The sequence below is a fragment of the Mirounga angustirostris genome, unplaced genomic scaffold (genome assembly GCF_029215605.1).
Source record: "Mirounga angustirostris isolate CCGP_5_RB_7025 unplaced genomic scaffold, mMirAng1.0.hap1 SCAF_13, whole genome shotgun sequence".
NCBI classification, from domain to species: domain Eukaryota; kingdom Metazoa; phylum Chordata; class Mammalia; order Carnivora; family Phocidae; genus Mirounga; species Mirounga angustirostris.
In genome coordinates, this window is record NW_026991721.1 from 23930804 (window position 1) to 23951638 (window position 20835).

Consider the following 20835-nt stretch of genomic DNA (forward strand, 5'->3'; position numbering starts at 1 on the left):
TGGATGAGCCGCTTGGAGCAGAGCTTTTCGTCCCTTCCTAACTTAGAACATGCACGCTCACACACACACTCAACACACACGCTCACACACATTCTCACTGACCACTCGCTCTCACCCAGACATGTTCATGCACACTCACAGACTCACCCATACCCACACACACACTTTTACTCACACTCACACAACCAGTTGCAAACACTCTCACTGGCCACTCACTCACAAACTCACACACTCTCACCCATACACACATACACACCCCCATACCCACATACACACCCACATATACTCACTCACGCTCACACACGCTCTGACACTCACACTCCTACCCATACACTCATTTACTCTCTCACTCATACATACATAGTCACACCTACCCACACACTCACTTTTATACACACTCTCATACACACTCACTCATACACACTCATACACACAGACTCACATACACACCCATACACTGCCTTTTACTCACACATACACACTCACATTCTCACACACCCATTCTCACACATACCCTTACCCTCACACACATTCACACTCCTTTGATTTATTTGCTAAGATGGTGTAAATGGAAATCACAGAATCAGAGAGATATGTGGACGTGTACATTTTGGGGTGAGGGGCAATGGGGATGTGTCGGCTGAGCCTAACACAGATTTCAGACTTGTCTGTAGGTGTGGTGGGGAGACTACCAGGAGGTGATCTGCAGAAAGGCTCTCCCACCCCTCGCTGGAGGAAGAGGAGATGAATGGGAGGACGCCATGTAGTCAGACACAGACTATGTCTGGGTCCTGTAGAAAGGAAGCTTCCAAGGAAAAGAATGAGGAACTGTTTTTACAATAGACTCTGTGACCCTCAGGGTCCCTGACCCCCAGGGCCTTTTGGAGGTCTGGGTGACCCCGTGTAACTCTGAGTGGGGGAGGGACCAGTCAGCTCCCTTCGGAGAGGCCTGGAACCCGTCGGCACTTGGAGGGCCGGCAGCTGTGGGAACAGTGGCAGGTTGCCCCCTTGTGTGGACATTGGCATTGAACTAGCATCAACAGCAGCTCAGAGGCCACCTCGTGTGCTCTCAGGGGGCTTTTGATGTGGGTAGCGAAGGTGAGTGGCGGGGGGAGGAAGGAAAAACCCAACCGCTGTGACTGGATGCATTGTGTGTCTGTGCTTATCGCTTGGTGCGGGAGCCCCTGGAAGACACGTCCGGGGGCACTAGGGGACACGAGGCTGTGATCTTGTGGGCTGATGTCCTTTCTCTAGGGTCCTGTGGAGCGAGGAGCTGGGGATGTGGGGCAACGGCTGTAATAGGGGACCTGCTTCTAGCCCCAGAGCAGAGAGGCTTGAGAAACTCCCATTTGTGTAGAATAAATCCCCGAAGCTAGAGGCTAAAATAGACCTAGAGGTCATCCAGTCCCACCCCTCACGAAGCGATGAGGAAGGGGAGCCCAGGAGACAGGCGTGTTGTGGAGATCTGGGTTCGAGCCTCACTGTCTCTTGCTGCCTGAGGGAGTGTGGGGAGCTTCTGTTTACCACTGTTACTTCCTCAAGACCACTGACACTTGAGGGGTGGGCTAATGCCAGGAGGCAAGCAGGCCTCTGGGCTGGGGCCTCCGTGTGTGTGACCGGAGGGACAGAAGAAAGCCAGCACGCCCGAGTCGTCTCCCCTGATGGCATGCGCTGCACTCGGGAAGGCCTGCCCTCAGGGTCATTCCTGTGGTCTCAAGGCTTGTGCTGACTTAGAGGAAGTGGGCCCTGGGAGTCAGCACAGCAGAGGGGTCAGAGAAGGGAGTGGAAGGTCCACAGCAGCAGCAGCGGAAATGGCAGGCCTGGGGGAGGCCAGGGAGGGGAGGTCCATGGAGAAAGGTGAGCAGGTGTAAAACGGCGATGGGGTGGGCCATTTCCCACGCCCCTCCAGGCAGGGTTCCCGGAGTCTCAGAGGGCCTGATGTGCATTGGCCACGTGCTGAAAAATCCCCTTTGCCTAGATAAGTGACCTCCCAGTCTGGCCTCACGCTTGCGTTCCCGAGCCTTGCTCTGCTGCAGACAGAGGGAGAGGGGAGGAGAGGAGAGGGGGCAACAGAAGGGAAGAAAGGGAGAAGAGAGATGGAGAGGAAGGGGAGGAGGAGAGCAGAGGAAGGGGAGATGTACGAGGAGACACACAGAGAAAGGGAAGGCATGAGCCATTAATTGCTTCCAGAGTGTAAGGAACCACAGACACCCGCTTTCGAGACCTTTGGGGGCCACTGTTTAACAGCATCCAGAGCCGCCCGGCTGCAGGTGGGCCTCTCACCTGACCCCCATTACAGCTCCTGGCCTCTGGAAACCGGCATGATTTATGGGTCCCTCTGGGCTCGTGGCCAGACAGCTGCCCCTCACCCATCGTGTCCTAGCTGACCCCGAGTTGCCCTTCTTTGTTGCACGTGGCCCAGCAGGTGGATCTGAATTTCTAATGACTTCAGACACCTGTGTTTCCCTGAGGTGCTTGCCCTGGTGATGGAGACCAGACCTGGGCTGTACCCAAGAGGAAGAGCAGAGTGGAGGAAATAGGAGAGACAGACCTGTTGGAGGCATGAAATATCGTGGAAAGTGTGGACCTTGTTTGATTTCATTAACTGTTTACATTTCCCTGGCTGCATTCCACGGGTCACCTGCCCAGACACACAGTTGGAAACACAAACCTTAAATGAGATCAGATTTTCCAATGAAATATGATAAGAAAAAAAAAAGGGCCTGGAGCCAAATCACAGGTAAATGGGCCCAGTCCACCCAGGGGGACATCCTTGAGGAGCTCGGTGTCCATGTAGCCCTGGTCCAGCCTGACTTACGCCTGTCCTGAGGCTCTGGGAGGCCCACTGTGAAGGAGAAGGGGTAAAGCAGTTTTGCAGAGCCCCTGGGAGGCATGCATGGACTTGGATTTATGGTGAGCCCCCAGCAGGTCCCTCCCAACCTCTAACTCCCTTGGAGAATAGCCCGCTTTCCCTGATTATAATTCTGGTGCAGCTGATGGACACCCAGGATTGGAAGTTTAGGGCTCATGGTCCAGCCAGCAGCGCAGAGGGAAGAGAAGACTTCGTTACTAAATTCCTCAAGATGCAGCAGGATCCGTGCCGTGCACCTCCAAGCTGCTTAGCAAAGAACAACCCCTTCATTTGCAGGAAGCATGGTTTGAAATCCCTCTCAGTCAAGTCCGGCTGAGGTCGTGGTTACAGCTCTCAAGGGTCAGCCGCCCGCCTGCTCCTGCCACAGGGGAAAGGTGGTCCCTGCTGAACGCTTCTTGACTCTCCTTCACAGCCCTTGACAGAACTTGTCGCTCTGTCAGTAGCCTCGCCAAGTCTGTGACCTTAGTGGAGGCAACTTCTCCTCTAAGTCCTTACTCCTCAGACTTAGTACCTCAGATACTCAGCATCATTGGGATCACCGGCACGATGTGGGTCCTTGTTAGAAATGCAGAATCTCAGGTCCCTGTCCCACCCCTGCTGGATCAGAAGAGCCCCGTATCAGGTGCTCAACGCGGGGGCTTGTGAGCTAAGAGGCTGGACACCAGGAGGTGGCAGTAGTCAGACTGGCTTTGGTAAGCAGCCACCTGGGCTGCTTTGTTGTGTGACCTCTGTGTCCACTACCATGGCCGTTCTGTTCACGTGCCCATCGTGCTCAGGTGACAAGAACCGGTTAATGTGAACTGGTGGAGTCGTTTTTGTCTACTTGAATGTTCAATGCCTTTTCCACGTGGCTGCTTTCTTGTCCACCACGGTCACATTTTATGGTCATACTTGGTGCCTGCTCCCATATGCCCATCCGCAGGCCGCTGTTCCACACCTGCTGGGATCCAGTCATTCAGTCCCTTCGATTTCAGGCTCCTCATTAGCCGGTGAAGCCATTTGCCACTGTCCGCGAGTCTATATATGTTCTCACTTCTGGCCACTTCTCCTTCACACAAAGCAGGCGCGCCACTCAAAGCTTCTCCCGTTGGAAAGAAAGATTTTCCCTCAGTCTTATTGTTCGAGGCCACTCCGTGGTGGCTGTGACATACCCACTGTCTGTTTTCAGCTTGTACTTAAATCCCACAATGTCCCATCTGTAAACCAAGCTTGGACATTGGGAACCCTCCCTTAACCATCTGGCCATAGGGCAACCATGGGGTCGCACAGCAGTCTGGAAAACCTTTGGCCCTGCTTGGGATCCATTCTGGATGTCCCATTTCCATCTTAGGATGGCCAGCTATGGGCCTGTGTAACTTTAGGACGTGGAGGGTCCAACAGAACTCAGCTTATAGTGGGCAGTTCCATACTCCTGGTCACTTGATCCCCTGAGTCAAATATCTCCTATCCACCAGGGCTCAGTAACACTCTTGGATCTGTGCCTCAAAACGCAAATGCTATAGATGAAATGGCCTTGGTCCAGAACCCCGGGGGCCTATGTTGTGATTCTCCCACTGGGGCTTGATGTGAGATCCCTACTGCGTTTTTTCCCACCGGCAACACCTCCAACACCAGATGGTCTGGCGGATCACACGCTCCAAGTGACAGAGCTACCTGTATTATGGTCTTCAGATCCCCTTCTTGCTCCAGGCCCCATGCAAAGCTGGCTACCTTTCAGATTTCCTGGCAGACGGACTCGAGGAGTATTGCTGGATGTGTAATGTACGGCCTCCAGAACCCAACCCAAAGAAGCCTGACAGACCCTGTACCTCATTCTGGGTGGTAGGGGATGAAAATTGCAGCAATTTGCCTTTTAGTTTGGACAGTATTTCTCAGCATGCCCCTGATCTCTGGACCCCTGAAAACTTTACCCATGTGCTATACCCCTGCATCTTCATAGGACTTCTCTCTCACCGATTGAAGTGAGGTACTTTATCAAGGCCTCCATTGTGCTAGCCATCTTGTACTCTCTCTGCTCTGTCATTAAGGTAATAGATCAGTGTGATAATTCTGCGAGATGTCCAGATGGCCCAGACTTCTTCTGACTATGTTGTGACAGCAGGAAATTAGCCTAAACCCAGGACAGTACGGTAAATGCATATTATTGTCTCTTTTACGTGAGTGCAAATTGTTTCTGATTCTCTTCTCTGATCGAGATAGAAAAGAACTCATTGGCTGCATACCATTTACCCAAGTTCTGCGTTCATTGGCTCTGGTAAAGATACCTTGACTAACAAGACAATCATTGTTGGAACTAGTTCTTGGCTGAGTATGTGATCATCTGTAGTCATTCTACAGTGTCCATCTGGCTTCTGGAGCGACCTGACTGGTGAATTAAATTGAAATAGGGAGATGTGAGAAAGATTGCACTACTGCAACCATTAAGATCTTTAAGGCTGGTGCTAATCTCCGCCATCCCCCGCCCTCCCAGAATGTGATACTGTTTTTGATTCACTATCTTAGGGAGAGGAAGGCAGTTTCAGAGGCTTTTACTTGGTTTTTCTATTACGATGGGCCAGTGATCCCATGTATGTGTTTAATAGCTGAGCATATCAATCTCTATATATTTGGAGACCAGGAAAATGATCACTGGCTGGATCCATGGACCTACTGGATGCACTGTAAGCTGGCTTTTGGCCAGGATTCACTTTATTAACTTGCTTCTGTATGCCCCAGACCGGTGGCCATGATGACATTTCAGATCTCCAGGTATTGATGTCATCTCAGACTGTCCAATAATGCTCAAAATGTATGGGTATTTCCCTTTCCTCAGTCCACAGTCATCTGAGTAAATGCTTATCTGGCTTTTTAGGGAAAGATCAAGGGGATCATTATAGTAGCTACTTGCCATGGTATTGCTGATGTACTTCATTTTTTTTTTAAACATTATTTATTTATTTGAGAGAGAGAGAGAGAGAGGAGCAGAGGGAGAGGGAGAAGCAGGCTTCCCACTGAGCAGGGAGCCTGACTCGAGGCTCAATCCCAGGACACTGAGATCACCACCTGAGCTGAAGGCAGGCACTTAACCAACTGAGCCACCCAGGCGCCCCTGATGTACTTCCTTTTAGGGAACCATCCACCTCTGTAGCCAGTAGGTTCTGGGCATGAGAACTGGCTCAGGTCCAGGATTTGAACAAGGTTCATGACTTCCTGTTGGGGCAACTACCCTCAGCTTCCTGCTCATCCATTCTTTTTTTTTTTTTTTTTTTAAGATTTATTTATTTATTAAAGAGAGAGAGGGAGAGAGAATGCACAGAGGGAGGGGCAGAGGTAGAGGGAAAGAGAGAATCTCAAGCAGACTCCCCACTGAGCATGGAGCTGGACGCAGGGCTCGATCCCACAACCCTGAGGTCATGACCTGAGCCAAAACCAAGAGTCAGATGCTTAACCAACTGAGCCACCCAGGTGCCCCTCCATTCTTGCTTTTTTTGATTGTATTAAGTAGCACCCTCATCTGCCTGTCTGCTTTGTCCCTAGGGATACCACATTCTGCATCTCCACAAATTCTTGTGGGTCAGTCCCCCTGGCTGCCCCTTTAATTTTGTTAGTTGTGATGGTAATTTGGGGGCTGCCTCCTTTCTGGCGATTCAGCACCATCACCTGGACTGTATTGCTTTGGGGCCTCATCATTCTCATTGCTATCAGTAAGCTAGGTTCTGCGACCTATTTCCTAGAGCCAGCCCTAGACGGTAGTGGAAACCCCCACGGTGATGCCAGCACCTGTCCCATCAGTATGCTCCTAGTGGCCTTGGTGAACAGTGTGTTCCCTTAGTCCTTCCATTGAACAACATCTCTAATGGGTCTTTTCTCTTCATCTAATATATCCGATCCAACATGGCTCATACCCTGAGCTGTTTAATTCTACTATCTTCCTATGGTATCTCAGGCATTACCACTTTGGTCATCATGGGCTAATATTTTCTCCAGGTTTCTAAGAGTCACCTAGCAGCAGGTTTGCCCCTAGCCAGGGCTTCTTGCCAGGGCATTAAATCCCACGGCCCTGAAGAGTACCCCCAAGTAAATGAACTTTGGCACATCTTTTCCTATGTTCTGTTCTCCTCCATCGAGCACCCCCAAAATCCAATCCCTTGGGTACTCCCCTGACTCCTGTGGCTACATGCTAATGAATTCCTGCTGCTCCACTGGGATCTGCCTTTTTCTTTCTTTATCAGACCCATCACTTCCTAAACTGGGATTTACACCTGGTTATTGATCAGGCTGTCAGGGCAGGTCTGGGGGCAAGGTCGTGAGGAAGACACCTGTTCTCTTGTGGTGGGAAGGCCTATGCTGTATCTTCTCACAGGAGGGAGTTCTAGCTCTTCTTAGGGATAGGTGAGCCATCTCCATAGGCTTGGAGGATTCAGGGGAGTGTTTGGGAGTATCCATCCAGATGACTCAGTCTTATGTTTAGGAGTTCATGTTTTTCCGGCCAGGGCATGGATGTTAGCACAGTAGATGAGCTTTGACTAAGCATTCAACTCTCTTTGAAACTTGGTGACTATAAATATCAGAACCTGAGTCTGCCCCTCAGCTGTGTCCACTCTCCTGCAGGGGCTACCGAAGGGGACCACTGTCTTTCATATGTAGTTTTTAAGTTTTTAATTGCCCTTAGTTTCTCCTTATCCTTCTGTAGGGCATCAGTTCAGCTCAGTAACCAGCTCTTCCCATTGTCCTTAAATGTGTTACTCCCCCATAATGTTCAAAGGCCTGAATCATCATCCCAGCCAAAGCATTCTCCTCCACCAGGATGTTCCTTTAAGTAAACACCTGTGAAATTTTTAGCATTTGGATTGCCACCTTGTGCCAGGAATTATCCGTGCCCCAGATACCATTTGGAGTGGAGTCTTCCTTGCCAGCTGCGTGGTGAGCGATCTGGGACCCACAGCCCACCTTACCACCTCTTCTTTTTGATCATTCCTGGTACCAGTTGTGTTGGTTGGTTCTCTAAGAAGCTGATGCCAAGCAGAGTTAGAAGTGTAAGACAAATTATTGGTGGTAAGTCCTGTGAAAAATAAATGGGGGGGGGGGTACATAGAATAGGCCAGGAGAGCCTTAGCCTGCTCTGCAGGTCTGAAACTGAAAGGCAAGAGGAAACGAAGGTTGAGTAGATACAGCTTCCTTGGGTAGGACCTGGATGAGAGTCTCAGATTGACACAGCTCTCGGGACTTTTTGGCCAGCCCAGTAGGGAGAGCTAGTGCAAATATTACCTACAGAGATATCCTGCATTGGGTAGAAATGGCTAGATCCCCTACCCTCATGGACTGAAGGCTGTCTGGGAATAGCATTGCTTCAGTTCAAATTCAAGAATTAGGTCATTTTGGGATAGGCTTCGGAGGCTCCACACATATCCCCAAATTAAGCGAGAATCAATATGTGTATATTTTCCTAGGACCTCTAGCTTTTCACTAAATTCTCAAAGGATTTTTGATGCCCAGAAGGTAATGTGACATTGTTTATCAAGCTTCACTTGATCATACCAACATTTTCTCCTGGCCCCTTTCCTACCCCGTTTTGTTTAAGTGTGGGTTGTATCCTTGTGTACCAGCTACCCTGGCTTTCTTTGTGTTCCTCAAGCACGCTCAGCTCATTCCCACTCAGGGCCTTTGCACCAGCTGTTTCCTCTGCCTGGCATGCCCTTTCCTCAGATGCTCCCACGGCACTTTACTTCGGGCTCAGTTGAAATGTCACTTTCTCAGGGAGGCTTGCTCTGATTCTGCAAACTAAAGTTCCTTCTGCAGTCACTCTACTGTACTTCTCCATTTCATTTCTAGCATGGCACTCTGGCCCTCTGATTTTTCCTTCTTTGTTGGTTATGTCTTTGCCCAGTTGTATGGAAGTTCCATGAAAACAGGAATCATTCTGTCTTGCTCACAAGCTATCCCTGTTGCCTAGAATGTGGCCGACACACGGGAGACACTCAACATGTTTTCCTAGATTGAAGAATAAATGCTTGTCTTCTCTGTCCATCAGAAAATATTTTCCTGGGTCCCCCTCATACATCTCCCTATTGCTCCTTCTTCTTAGCACTATAAAATAGAGATACACTTATCAACAATTCAAACATATGAAAAACAGAAAATAACAGATACCTATGGATTCTCCCCAAAGATAAATGGATGTTAACATTTTGCTTCAATTGCTTCAGATTTGTCCTTCGCTTCCTTTATTTTTTAGCTAAAATCATATACCCCGTATTTTGTGACGCCTTCCATTTTCAGCTATTTTGACGGTAGCGTATGTCACTTCTCTGTATGTTCTAGCAGTTTAATGATATATATTTGTATTCCTAAGCAGTACATGCTATTTTTATGTGTTCTGGGATTTTGTATAAATGCTTGCAAGCCGTACGCATTGTCTGGTAATTCAGCCCTAGGTATTAAACATTGTTGTTGAGTCACAGAATTAAATAACTCTGAAGCCACCCCACCTGTGGGACTTATTGCTGGACAAGGTTACGACCTATTGTTTAAGCCGTGTGCACTGGGCTTGTTATTCTGTGCAGCTAAAAACCTCTGTGACCATCTCATTCCGTGGACATCTCTCACTGAAGCTCGGGCTGGCCAGCAGTTTCCCCTTGGCTGCAGGTGTACGGCCATACAGATGGATTGCCTAATTCCGAAACCTCTTGTATTCGTAATTGACTGTTGTGTAACAAATTTAGCAGCGTAAGACTCCACGATTTATTATCTCATCCACTGTCTGGGGGTCACGAGGCTGGGAGCTGCTCCGCTGGGTGGCTCTGGCACGGAGGGCTCTCCTGAGGTTGCAGTCAGCTTGCTGGCTGGGGCTGCGGCCATCGGGAGGGCTGCATAGTCTGCTTCCAAGCTCATTCACGCCACTGTTGCCAGGAAGGTTGGGTTCCTTTCCATGTGAGACTCTCCAGAGGGCTGCTCACACAGCATGGCAGCTGGCTTCTCCCAGAGCAAGTGACTGGAGAGTGAGAATGAGGAGGCTCCTCCAGCACACCCCCATGCACACCCCCATATCCACATGATCATCAGCAGGAAGTCATCTTTGACGGCTCTCTCGCAGTTATTCTCATATACATCAGAATCATGGGTCCCATCTGGTTGACTTCCACGGTGCCTCTCACGTCTCCCACTGGTGCAGGATGTAGGTAGAGAGCTGAGTCTGATGTACAAATCTGATCCAGTCACTGGTCCTCAAACTGGTTCCCATTACCCAGAGAAAAAAGTTCATGGTTTTCAAGGCCGGCCTGCATCCCCACCCTCTCTATTACGTGGTCCTCTTCAGCCCTTGTCCTCTACTCTTCCTGCCCTCTATTTTTCTTTAGGTCTGAAGCTCAATGTCATGTCCTCAGGGAAACGTTTCTGACCCTCAGACAAGATTCCCCTCTGCCCCTGCCAGTTACATGCTTCTAAAATGTTCTGTCCTCACACATGTTGCTCTTCACATTTGCTCAATGTCTCATTGCTTTCTGGTTTATAAATCCACAAGGTGAGGGACCACACAGGTTTTATTCAGAGCCATATTCCAAGGACCTGAAATGAGGATGGGCACATAGCAGACATGCAATAAATTGAACTGAATAAGTGAGCAAATGATTTTTATCTGGGTAAGTATTTGTGTTTCCTCCTTGGCTTCCTTCCATGAAAGAAGTCAAGTTGCTTTACATTACAAATCCTACTTATCCCAGTGAAAAATATAGCAAGATTGAACCAGACATTCAATGCAAGGGACCCCCCTCCCTCAGGTTTTTCTGGGTCCCCTGACAAAGACTCTCTCCTTAACCAAACTTGAGTCAGGCTTCTCTAAGCTTTTTTTTTTTTTTTTTTTTTTTTTTTACTAGACCCCATCCTTGGGCCTTATCCTCAAGAGCAAGAATCCCAATTTAGTGAGAATCTCCCATCATAGAAATCTGATCAGCCTGGCCTGCTTTCGGCAAGAATCCTGTGAAATCGTTTTGCCAGAATCCTCCCCTTTCCCTTGAGTTTCCTCTTGGTAATTCTCCATCCACTGATCCCTACCCTGTGCCTTGGCTATAAATCCAAACTTTTCCTTGTTATATTCAGAGTTGAGCCCGGTCTCTCCCCTACTGCAAGGCTCCATTGCCCCGGTCTCTTGAGTAAAGGCTTCCTCACCGTCTTTGACAAGTGTCAGGATAATTTTCCTTTAACACCTGCACAGGGTCCATTCAGGACAGGCCTCTCAACTTGTCTTCACACAAGGGGCACACTCTGTCCCTAGACCTCCAACTAGCAGCATAAATGTACAAGGCAATCTATTTTTTCAGACGTGAATTTGTTTCAAATTCAGGAACATAACCTGACTTACATCACGAGACCTGAGGAAAATGATAGCTGTTTAATTTCAGGTGAACATCTGAAGGGAGGATTTTTTGAAAACTCTTAAGGTTAGATGTCCATACATAGTTATAATAGGCCACATCGATTGAGCTACCATTATGTACGCCAGCCTCATTTTAATCTTCTCACCAAGATGATGAGTTAGCTTTTTTCACAGATGAGAGAAAACTGCGGCTCCGAGGGGCTGGAGAACTTGCCCAATTTCACCTAGCCGGGAGTAGTACAGCCTTGATCCATACCGGATGTGTGGGGCTTGATCCCAGGACCCCAGAGATCATGACCTGAGCTGAAACCAAGAGTCGCCGCTTAACCGACTGAGCCCCAGCACCCCTGTGGTCAGAATCTGTGCCAGGAAGAATGTGGCCAGAGAAAGAACCACAAAGAAAGAACTACCCCCGAGCCTGGCTCCCCCAGGGAAACAGAGTGGAGCCGGGCCAGACCTGGAGACAGAACATTATTGCTCCTTGTGTAGGTGAACAGCCGGGATTCATTAGGGCTGGAGACTTCCAGGGTGGGCAAGTTCTAGCAGGCTCTCCGGTGGAAGGGCCCTTTGTCTTTCCCGCAGACCTACCCCTCTCCGGTCTCTGGCCCTGGTTGACTTGAACTTTGTGTTCTGCGCAGCTGATGAAAACCAAACTTAATGACCCGTTAGGCTGAGATGTTTCTCTCAGGTTTGCAGACCATTCTACCCTAGCTGTCTTTTCTCTGCCTTTCCTGGCAGTATGGCTACGCTCCGCTGCTGATCTGAAGTTAGAGCTTGGAGCCTGGGGAGCTGTTGGCATGCACAAGACAGCCTTCCCTGCTGCTTCTTCCGGTGTATTCACATGCAACCAGCCTCCCTGGTGGCACAGAAAAAGGGACAGGTTTTGCTAGAGTGCCTCATCCTTTCAAGTGAAAATTAGTGGGTATTGTGACTTGTAATTAAATGGGTAGCTTGACTCCATCTACTACAGCCAATTGTTGATTTCCGAGTGCTGATTATAAGTAGATAATTCTTAATTCCAGGTATCATCCCCCACTTCCCAGCATGGCACTTTGCCTTTTTCACCCCCGCCTTTCTGGTGATTTATTTCAGCCAGAAGTGGGTGTCCAAGATAAGGGCAGGACAGGGAGCTAACGGTAATAAAAATAGCTAACATTTACTGAGTGCTTGGTGTATTTTAGGCACTGTTCTGAGCGCTTGACTCCAACCCTCTGGGGGCAGGCTGCATTATTCTTTCCACTTAACAGATGAGGAGACTGAGACCACCATGGGTGAGACAACCTGCCCAGGTATATGCAGGTAGTAAGTGCTCCAGCTCGATTCACCAGGAGGGAGGCAGTGTGGTCCAAAGCAAGTGCTTTTAAGGCAGAAATAGGGGGGAAAGTCAGGGGGAGTGCCGGTCCTTCAAATATCCACTGTGCAGTTTGTAGCCTAGACACAACAATTGTGCATACCAAACCACGTTCCCCAAATCCAACAAATACTTTGTCAACTTTTCAATGTCGACTTACGAACACCAGGGATTCTAAAATAAGTTGGGAGCTTGCAGATCCTCTTGAGACTTTGAAGAAGGCTATGGCTCCCTCTTACTCCAAAAAATGCATATACAGAATTTTGCATATAATTTGGGGAGGTTTGAAGACCCTCCAAAACTCCCTCCCAAGAGACCCCATGGGATCTAGGTTAAGAACTCCTGATTTAGAACAACACTGAACTCTATTGATATGAAAAATTGAGTTGACTATAATGGGAAGAGAGGGAACTAAACTTGTATAGGAAAATGGAAATTTGTGGAGTGCCATATGGCCTCGGGCAAATGACTGACTTTTCTGTGTCCTAGTCATGGCTCCCCCTCCCTCTGTGAACCTGGGTTTATTGTGAAGTTCAACAAGGTAACATTGGATCAAGGCTTTGAGTTCCCCAGAGAAATATGTCCTGCTTCTTTTTGAGAATTCCTTTCCGGACTCTGTAGCCCGAAGAAATTCACAAACCCAAATTAGACAACAAATTAGCAGGGAATAGTTATACTGCTGTGGGCATTCCAGAAAAAGGAGTGAGGGCCTGGAGGAGCAAAGACCTGGCACCAGGGACTTCTTTAGGTTCATCACCTAGAGTCCCACCCTGGTGCGGTACAATTGCTGTAGGGATGAGCCTGCTGGGTGATCTGTGTTGATAAGTGGTTGAGTGTATGTGTGTGGGGGGGGGATGGAGATGAGAGAAGAAGGAAGTGGTAATGTCAGCTGATGGTAGGAGCAGACTCCTGAGAGGCTCTAAGACCAACAGTATTTGGAAACTAAGTCACATCCTCTCCGGTCCCATCACCAAAGGACATGGGCTGGTTGACCAGTTACAAAGTGAACCTCCCCTCTTCTTACCTCTGCCCTCTACCCCTTAGATATGCTGCCTTATGGTATTTCCTCGCCTTTTAAAGGCTATTCTTGGTGCTTATTTTAATCAGATTTGGCCTGGATAGGGAAGTTGAGGGTGAGGAAGAAGGCCTACACCATAGGATTTCCTTGGTGTCAGACTCAGGCCCATAATACAGATAATAATTAATATTTATTGAGCATTTAGTATGAGCTAGGCAGTGTCCTCTGGGCCTTATTATGTACACAGTCTCCTTAAATTCTCCTGTCTCAAAATTTCATGATTATTTCCATTTACAGATGAGAAAACTGAGATTCAGAGCATTAGTTAGCTTGGTTTAGGTCATTGTACTGGGAAAAAAACCCCAAAACCCTGCCTTTCCTTTTCCTGGGTGTATCCCATACTCTCATACTTCTACCACACTCACTTTGGACACTTCTGATATGTGTGATTTTTTTCCCCCACCAAGCAAGTCTTTAACACCAGCTGGGTGTCCTATAATTGTATTCAATTCTGACAGTACCTGGAGAGAGCATCACATCCCACAGATCAAGGGCTCAGTCCCATGAGACTTTCCCCCCACTTCAGACACCAACTTAATTAAGTACTAGGTCCCCAAGTTACCCACAAGTCCTGTCCCATTTGGCTACAATATGGAGGGTCCCATGACTTCCTCCCCCTTGGATTCAATGACTTGCTTGAGGGGCTCACAGGACTCAGGGAATCTCTCACATTTACCAGTTTATTATTATTATTATTTTAAAGATTTTATTTATTTATTTGACAGAGAAAGATGCAGCAAGAGAGGGAACACAAGCAGGAGGAGTGGAAGAGGGAGAAGCGGGCCTCCCGCTGAGCAGGGAGCCCAGGACCCTGGGATCACGACCACCGAAGGCAGATGCTTAATGGCTGAACCACCCAGGCGCCCCTACCAGTTTATTAAAGGAGGTGACGAAGGATACAAATGAACAGCCAGATGAAGAGATAGGTAGGGGAGGTCTGAGAGAGTCCCAAGCTTCTGCCCCCGTGGAGTTGGGGTGCATCATCCCACTGGTACATGGATGTGTTCCCCAACCTGGAAGCTCTCCAAACCTTATACTACTGGGATTTTTATGGAGGCTTCCTCATGGAGGCATTACTCACCATTAACCCCATTTTCAGCCCTCTCCCTTCTCAAGAGAATGGGGGTGGGGCTGAGGCTGACAATTCCAAGCTTCTTGAACGTTCTAATGACCAGCCACCATCCGGACTGCACCCTACTGAACCTCACTTATATTCTGAAACTTCATCACAGGGATAGCGAATGGAATCCAGGAGCCCACCCCGAGTTGCCTGATGAGGACAAAAGACACTCGTATCACCCAGAAAGTACAAGGGTGTCAGGAGTTCTGTTCCAGCAACTGGAGGCAGAGACCAGCATATATTTTGTGTGATCTCACAGTCATTGAGTCAGAAAGTGGTGAATCAAGGTTTTGAACACGGGTCACCGACTGCCGAGTTCTTACTCACCATCACTTTGCTGTGATGGGCCCCAGAGGCATGGCTGGGATTTAGGAATTTCTCTGAGAAGAGCACCTGTGCCAGGCCCCTGTCTATCCAGTCTGTCCTGAGCCCTGGCAGTTCTACCTTCCCTAAGTTTCTCCCATCATTTTCCCCTTCCACTCCATTGCTTACTGTGACTCTAGGCATCTGTCAACGGTCTCAGGGATGCTCTTGGTGCCAGTCTTGGCCTCCTCCATCCCTCGGTCTGGAGGCCAATGTGACTTTTCTTCTTAGAACTTTGCTTTGGGCCCAGGACCCCCTGCTCCTGAACCACTAGAGCTCCTCATTCACTACAGAATGAAATCCAAACACCATAACCACTTGCTTCCTCTTTTCCTCTCTCTGCTGCATCCAAACTATACATATTGTCTATTCTCTTGCATTAGCTTTTGTTCTGATACTTACATTTTTATCAAAACTGTTTAAAATGCATTTTAATGGTATACGTTGCCATGGATCCTTTGGGGACAAGAATAAATATTAAATTGTAATATACACAGGTAAATACTCATCATTTCCCAGTGGCCCTGGCCAAATTCAGTCCTTCCCCTTAAAAAGGCCTCCTCACACCCTTCCCTGGATTGAGATCCTATCTCTCTCTCAGGCTCCAGGTGAAGCTTCCCCAGTTTAGGTAAACCTCCCACTGCCCTGGGCCTGAATATCACCCACTTCTCCCAACTTTTGTTCTTCATCAGACTGTACAAACTGCGACCAAGCATGGGCTGAAGCCCCGGCACTTCCCTGAGTTAGACCTGGGTGTGAATTCTGCTCTGCCATTTCCAGCTGAGGGACCTTGAGCAAGTTACTTCATCTCTGAATCTGTTTCTGCATTCATATTATGTGGGTAATACCATCTATTGTATGTGTACATGTGGTTAAATGCCATATTTACAGCATCCTAAGAGGTGGTAGAGACTGGTGGCTAAGACGATAGCCCTTGGACCTGGGTTCAAACCCTGGCTCTAGCACTTACTCACATTGTGACCTTGGATGAACTATTGAATATTCAGTGACTCAGTTTCCCTATCTGTAAAATGGAGACGATAGGTTTATTATAGGAATAAGTGAGTTGATACATGTAGGGTACTTAGATGCCTGGCTCAGAGAAATTGATTGAAACAAATTGGCTGTTACCTTAAAAAGCATTCTTTCTCCTTATTCAAGATTCCATTCGCTATCCCTGTGATGAAGTTTTAGAATATAAGTGAGGTTCAGTAGGGTGCAGTCCGGAGCTGACGACCAAGAAAGAATTCTTGAGACATCTTTTGTGCAAAATGGTGGTTTATTAAAACATGGGGATCAGGACCCGTGGGCAGAAAGAGCTGCTGCCCTGGGGTTGGGAGGGGTGGCTGATTCTATACTTGGGAGTTGGGGGAGGTAAGGAAAAGGGAGGTTTCAAAAGGATTTAGGTATGTTCGAGAAGACTCACAGGATACCAGAGGCCTTGCCATTGTCAAGTTAAGGTTGTTTTTCCTTCTAGGCATTAACAGTAAGATAGTTGGGAGCTTCCTGGAGAAACATGACACTGCCCGCTTCAAGTATCCGTCAATGGGCTGCAGATTATAAGGACATTTAATTGTATCTACATTCCCTTCTGGAAGCTAGGTCATTTACAGAAATGTTTTGTCCTTGTAAATTGCTGAGACATTTGTAAACTGAGGGAGACTCATGTCCTGCAAGACTGTGAGCTCTATCAGATAACCATTTGTTTTTCCTTTACGGCAGCCAGGAGTGCCTGAGGAATGTCACACGTGTCCCACCCAGGAGTAGGGGGTGGGGGGATGTTGTAGGGCGTCAGCTTGTGCTTTGTCTTCAGCCAGCCTTCTGCTCCCTCATCACCTGTGCCCAGACTGCCACTGTCACAACCGAGGCAGTGTCCTGTATGTTCTTTTATGCCTGAGCCCAATACCCTGCCTGGCATGTGTACAAGATCTATTTATGCTGCTGAACACACCGTGATGGGTATCATGGGAAGATGCCTACAGATGCAAAGGATAAGTTTTCCAAATTGTGATCACCTGGAGCAGATGCTGAGTGGGGAGGGGAGCTTGGGGATAGAGGTGGAAGAGGAGGAGGGCTGGCTCCCTTCCCCCCCAACCCCCCCCCCCCAACCATGCTCTTAATCAGACTCAGAGTGTGCCATCCGGGCAGGACTCCTCTCCGGGCGGGGGTGGGGGTGGGTTTCAGGCCTCACCTCAGCGGCGCCACAGCCCCGCCTACCTCTGCCCCCATCCAGGGTGCTGCCCGCTCCCCTGCTCCCACCCGGCTGGCCTCCTGCGCCTCCGAGTCCCTTCCAGCCGCAGCCCGGAGCCTCCCCGCCTGGCCACACCTCCCGGGCCCCGCAAGGGTTAAGGCAGCGGAGAGGAGAGGTTTGGGCTGACGTCGCTCTGGCTGAAGGTGGTTCCCCTCGGATGAGGATGGGAGAGCCTGGCGAGCTGAAACCCGAGCTCCCGTTCAGCTGGGGCTTGGGGAGGTCCCTGTAAGAGCCGCCTGCCACCGGCCTCCCGCCGTCCCTCCGTAGCAGTCGCTCATCGGGCACAGGCTTGGGAACGATGGAGCTGGGCTGCTGGACGCAGTTGGGGCTCACTTTCCTGCAGCTCCTTCTCATCTCATCTTTGCCTAGAGGTACCGTGAGTAGCGTTTAGGAGCCCCCCAGAGGTATTTCCCTCCTCGGTATGGTGGGGAGCATGCCTGGGGAGCCCCAAGGGATGGTGCTGGGCGGGGGATGGCCAGCGCTTCTTCTAGTCTTGTCTAATCTTAGGGGCTTGGCTGGTGGTGCTGGAGCGTCTTGTCCTCCCTGAGAATGTGACACCGTTTTATCATCCCAACTTGTGGGACTGAACTGCCTCAGGAAGGGGTGTACCAGTTCTAGTTTACTTTGCTGGTTTTCGTTTTATCTTTGTAAAGCACAGACGTACCTCCGGATATCTATCCAGTCTGACTCACCCACTCTGACTGGCAAAAGGGAGAAGTTTCCCCTGGAAAGAGCCCCCTCAGAGGTGAAGCGGGAAGGAGAGAAACCAATCAAGAGCAAGGCTTGCAGCAAGGGTGTTCCCCCCACCCCCCCACTGGTGAATGTTGCTTGATGAAATGTTGCTTGTCACACCCTTCAGAACAGAGCCCCAGCATGGGAGATTTACCCACTCAGCATATATGCACTTCCTTCCTGATAAGAATGAGAAAGAAGAAGAGAAAACCAAGGTTAAAAGTGCAAGCCGTTTCTGGGGACACACAGTGTTTGTTTAGAAAGAGCCCTGGCTTGTGTGTTTTTCACTATCATTTTCTGAGCCGCAAACCCCGTGTCAAATGGGCTCCCATGGCGAGGGAGGCTGAAATGCGACCCAGAGCTCTTGGGGGTCTCTTGGCCCAGTGAGGGGATGGCAGGCTTGTCTTGTCATTGCTCGCTGGCAGGCAAGGAAGCAGGGACTTCTTAAGAGCCTTTGTCCTTATTTATGCAGCTCCAGCGGGGCAAGGTGTCAGGAGGTAGGTGGGACCTCAAGAGGGAAGGACAGGCTGACATGTACAGATGTGACAAAACAGGGCAGCTTTGATAGGAGCAGAGAGTGTGTGAGCATTTGCTCCTCACCTTCCGGGCTGGTCACCTGTCACCTTGCTGGTTACTTGTCACCTGTGTTCTAGAGAGGTGCATACTCTGTGGCTGCAGGTAGCTGGTGAGTGTCCCAGAATGAAACAGGGTAAGTGGGGTGGTGAGGGCATGAAATCAGCAGCCTACTGTATGGATGGGGGACTTGACCATAGGCACAGCGCTTCATGATGAACAAAAAGCCAAGATACCTGGGGGAAAAAAGCCCAACAAACCCATTTTGGTCAATACTTTCCATCTACCTACAGCCCACTGGCCCCAGGTGAAATCTTCTCTCTCTCAAACTGGAGTGTTTCATTTGAATTTTGCCTCAGTGGCATCTGGAGTAGCCGAAAGACAATAAATAATGAAGGAAGAAGGAGCCCCCATGAGTGGCCTTGATAATCCATAAGTACAGACCCTCACCTAGGGGTAGTTCGAGGACTTTATATTAGGATTCCTCCCTGCTCCACCTCTGCCCCTGCAGGGCATGGTGGCCCTAGCCCAACTCCAGGGGAGGCCGGTTCCTTCCCAGAGCACCAGGGTTCCAACAACTTAGCTTCCTCCTGACTACGTCAATGCTCCCCTGCTTCCTTTTTTTTTTTGTAACAAGGCAGGTGAGATGGCTTAAGCTCATACAAGTTAAAGAACAAAGCCCAGCTGCCCCTTCCTTCTTGCCCAGGATCTGGAAAAAAAAACAAACGTTTACTCCTGACCTGAGAATCTTTTACCTTTTGCTACGGAAAAGCTTTGAAGGAAGGATGTCTGGTTTCTTGGCAGTCAAGCTGCTGACCGAACCGGGGGGCAACTTCCAGCAACTTCATGTGTCTAGTGAGGATATTTTGGTTGTTGAAAGTTCACTTTCAGAGGAGGAGATGGAGGAAGAGAGTCGAGAAGGAAAATATTTCTTCAAGTAGTGAGTGAGTCCACTCCCGTCTGGAATGCTGAATCTGGCCGGGTCTAGAAAAGCCTGAAAGCAGATTTCATCTCATTGCTTTTGTACAAAGAGGGGTTTTGATGAAACATAAACATCCAGTGGGATGGTATAGGAGGTTGTTGCTCATCAGCACGGGACTCGTGTTGGAGGATGAGAATGCAAACATGAGGCCAAGTGATAACCCAACATAAACAGCATGGGGGGCGGAGAAACCCGACTCCACTGACTTCACTAAATAGCAGGAGCCCTGCCAGCAGGATCCTGCCGAAGAGGAAAAACTCATTTAAAATATGTGGCTCCGGGGAATGAAACCTTAACATGGAAGCGAGTGTTGCCTCCAACAGGCATTAGCTTGTGGGGAACAAACAGAGAGGCAACCGGGGAAGATAATTTGAAGCCCAGCTATTCAGTGGCAGGAGCAGTCGGCCGAGAAAGGGAATGTGGGAAGCAAGCAAGGGGGAAGGAGCGGAGTGGCAAGAAAAATTTCCATGTTGGTTGAGAATGGGATGTGTTAGCAAATGCCAAGGAGAGAGCTATGAAAACTGGGCCATCTTGGCTAGGGTGGATTTTTGTGGGGACCATGAAGACCGTGTTCCCCTGATCTATACTCTGAGAGCTTTGGCTTCTCTACCAGGAAAATAATTTGATGGTGGGATCATGGATTTCGGGAGCTGGGAGTGACTTTGGAGATCATTTAGTTTGAGTACCTTAATTTCAGAGGACTATGAGATGAAACATCTCTGAACATGGATGATGTGCCCAGTCTGTGAGCCAAATGCTGTACATGGACATGTATGAATTCTCAGACCATGCTGATAAGGTAGGGCTCTTACTATCCTCCTTTTACAAATGGGGTTTAGAGAGGTTCTGTGACGTGTTCAAGGATACACAGGCATGGTTTCCCCCCAAAATTAAACACTTGACCTAGCAATTCCACTTCTGGGTATATTCACAAAAAAACTGAAAGCAGGAACTTGAACATAGATTTTGTACACCAGTGTCCGTTGCAGGATTATTCCCAATAGCCAAAAAGGAGACACAACCCAAAATGTCCATCAATGGATAAACAATATGTGGTGTATACATATACTGGAATCTTAACCTTAAAAAGGAATAAAGTTCAGGCTACAAGAGGGATGAATTTGAAGACATATGCTAAGTAAAAGAAGCCAGACACAAAGGAC

At 48.9% G+C, this 20835-nt stretch overlaps 1 protein-coding gene across 6 annotated transcripts in view; it reads left to right on the top strand.

Moving 5' to 3' along the window:
* PAMR1 (peptidase domain containing associated with muscle regeneration 1) overlaps positions 1–20835 on the top strand; it is a 154441-nt gene that overhangs the window by 64749 nt on the left and 68857 nt on the right. Inside the window, exon 1 of one of the 6 annotated variants that reach the window (XM_045893901.3) lies at positions 17416–17756. The exons of 4 other annotated variants lie outside the window; for them this stretch is intronic. In XM_045893901.3, coding sequence (XP_045749857.1) covers positions 17684–17756 — 73 coding nt within the window. In that variant the 5' untranslated portion in view covers positions 17416–17683. Of the gene's footprint in view, positions 1–17415; positions 17757–17809; positions 20472–20835 lie in introns of those variants that run through there. One more of the 6 variants, XM_064576647.1, reaches the window with a different exon arrangement.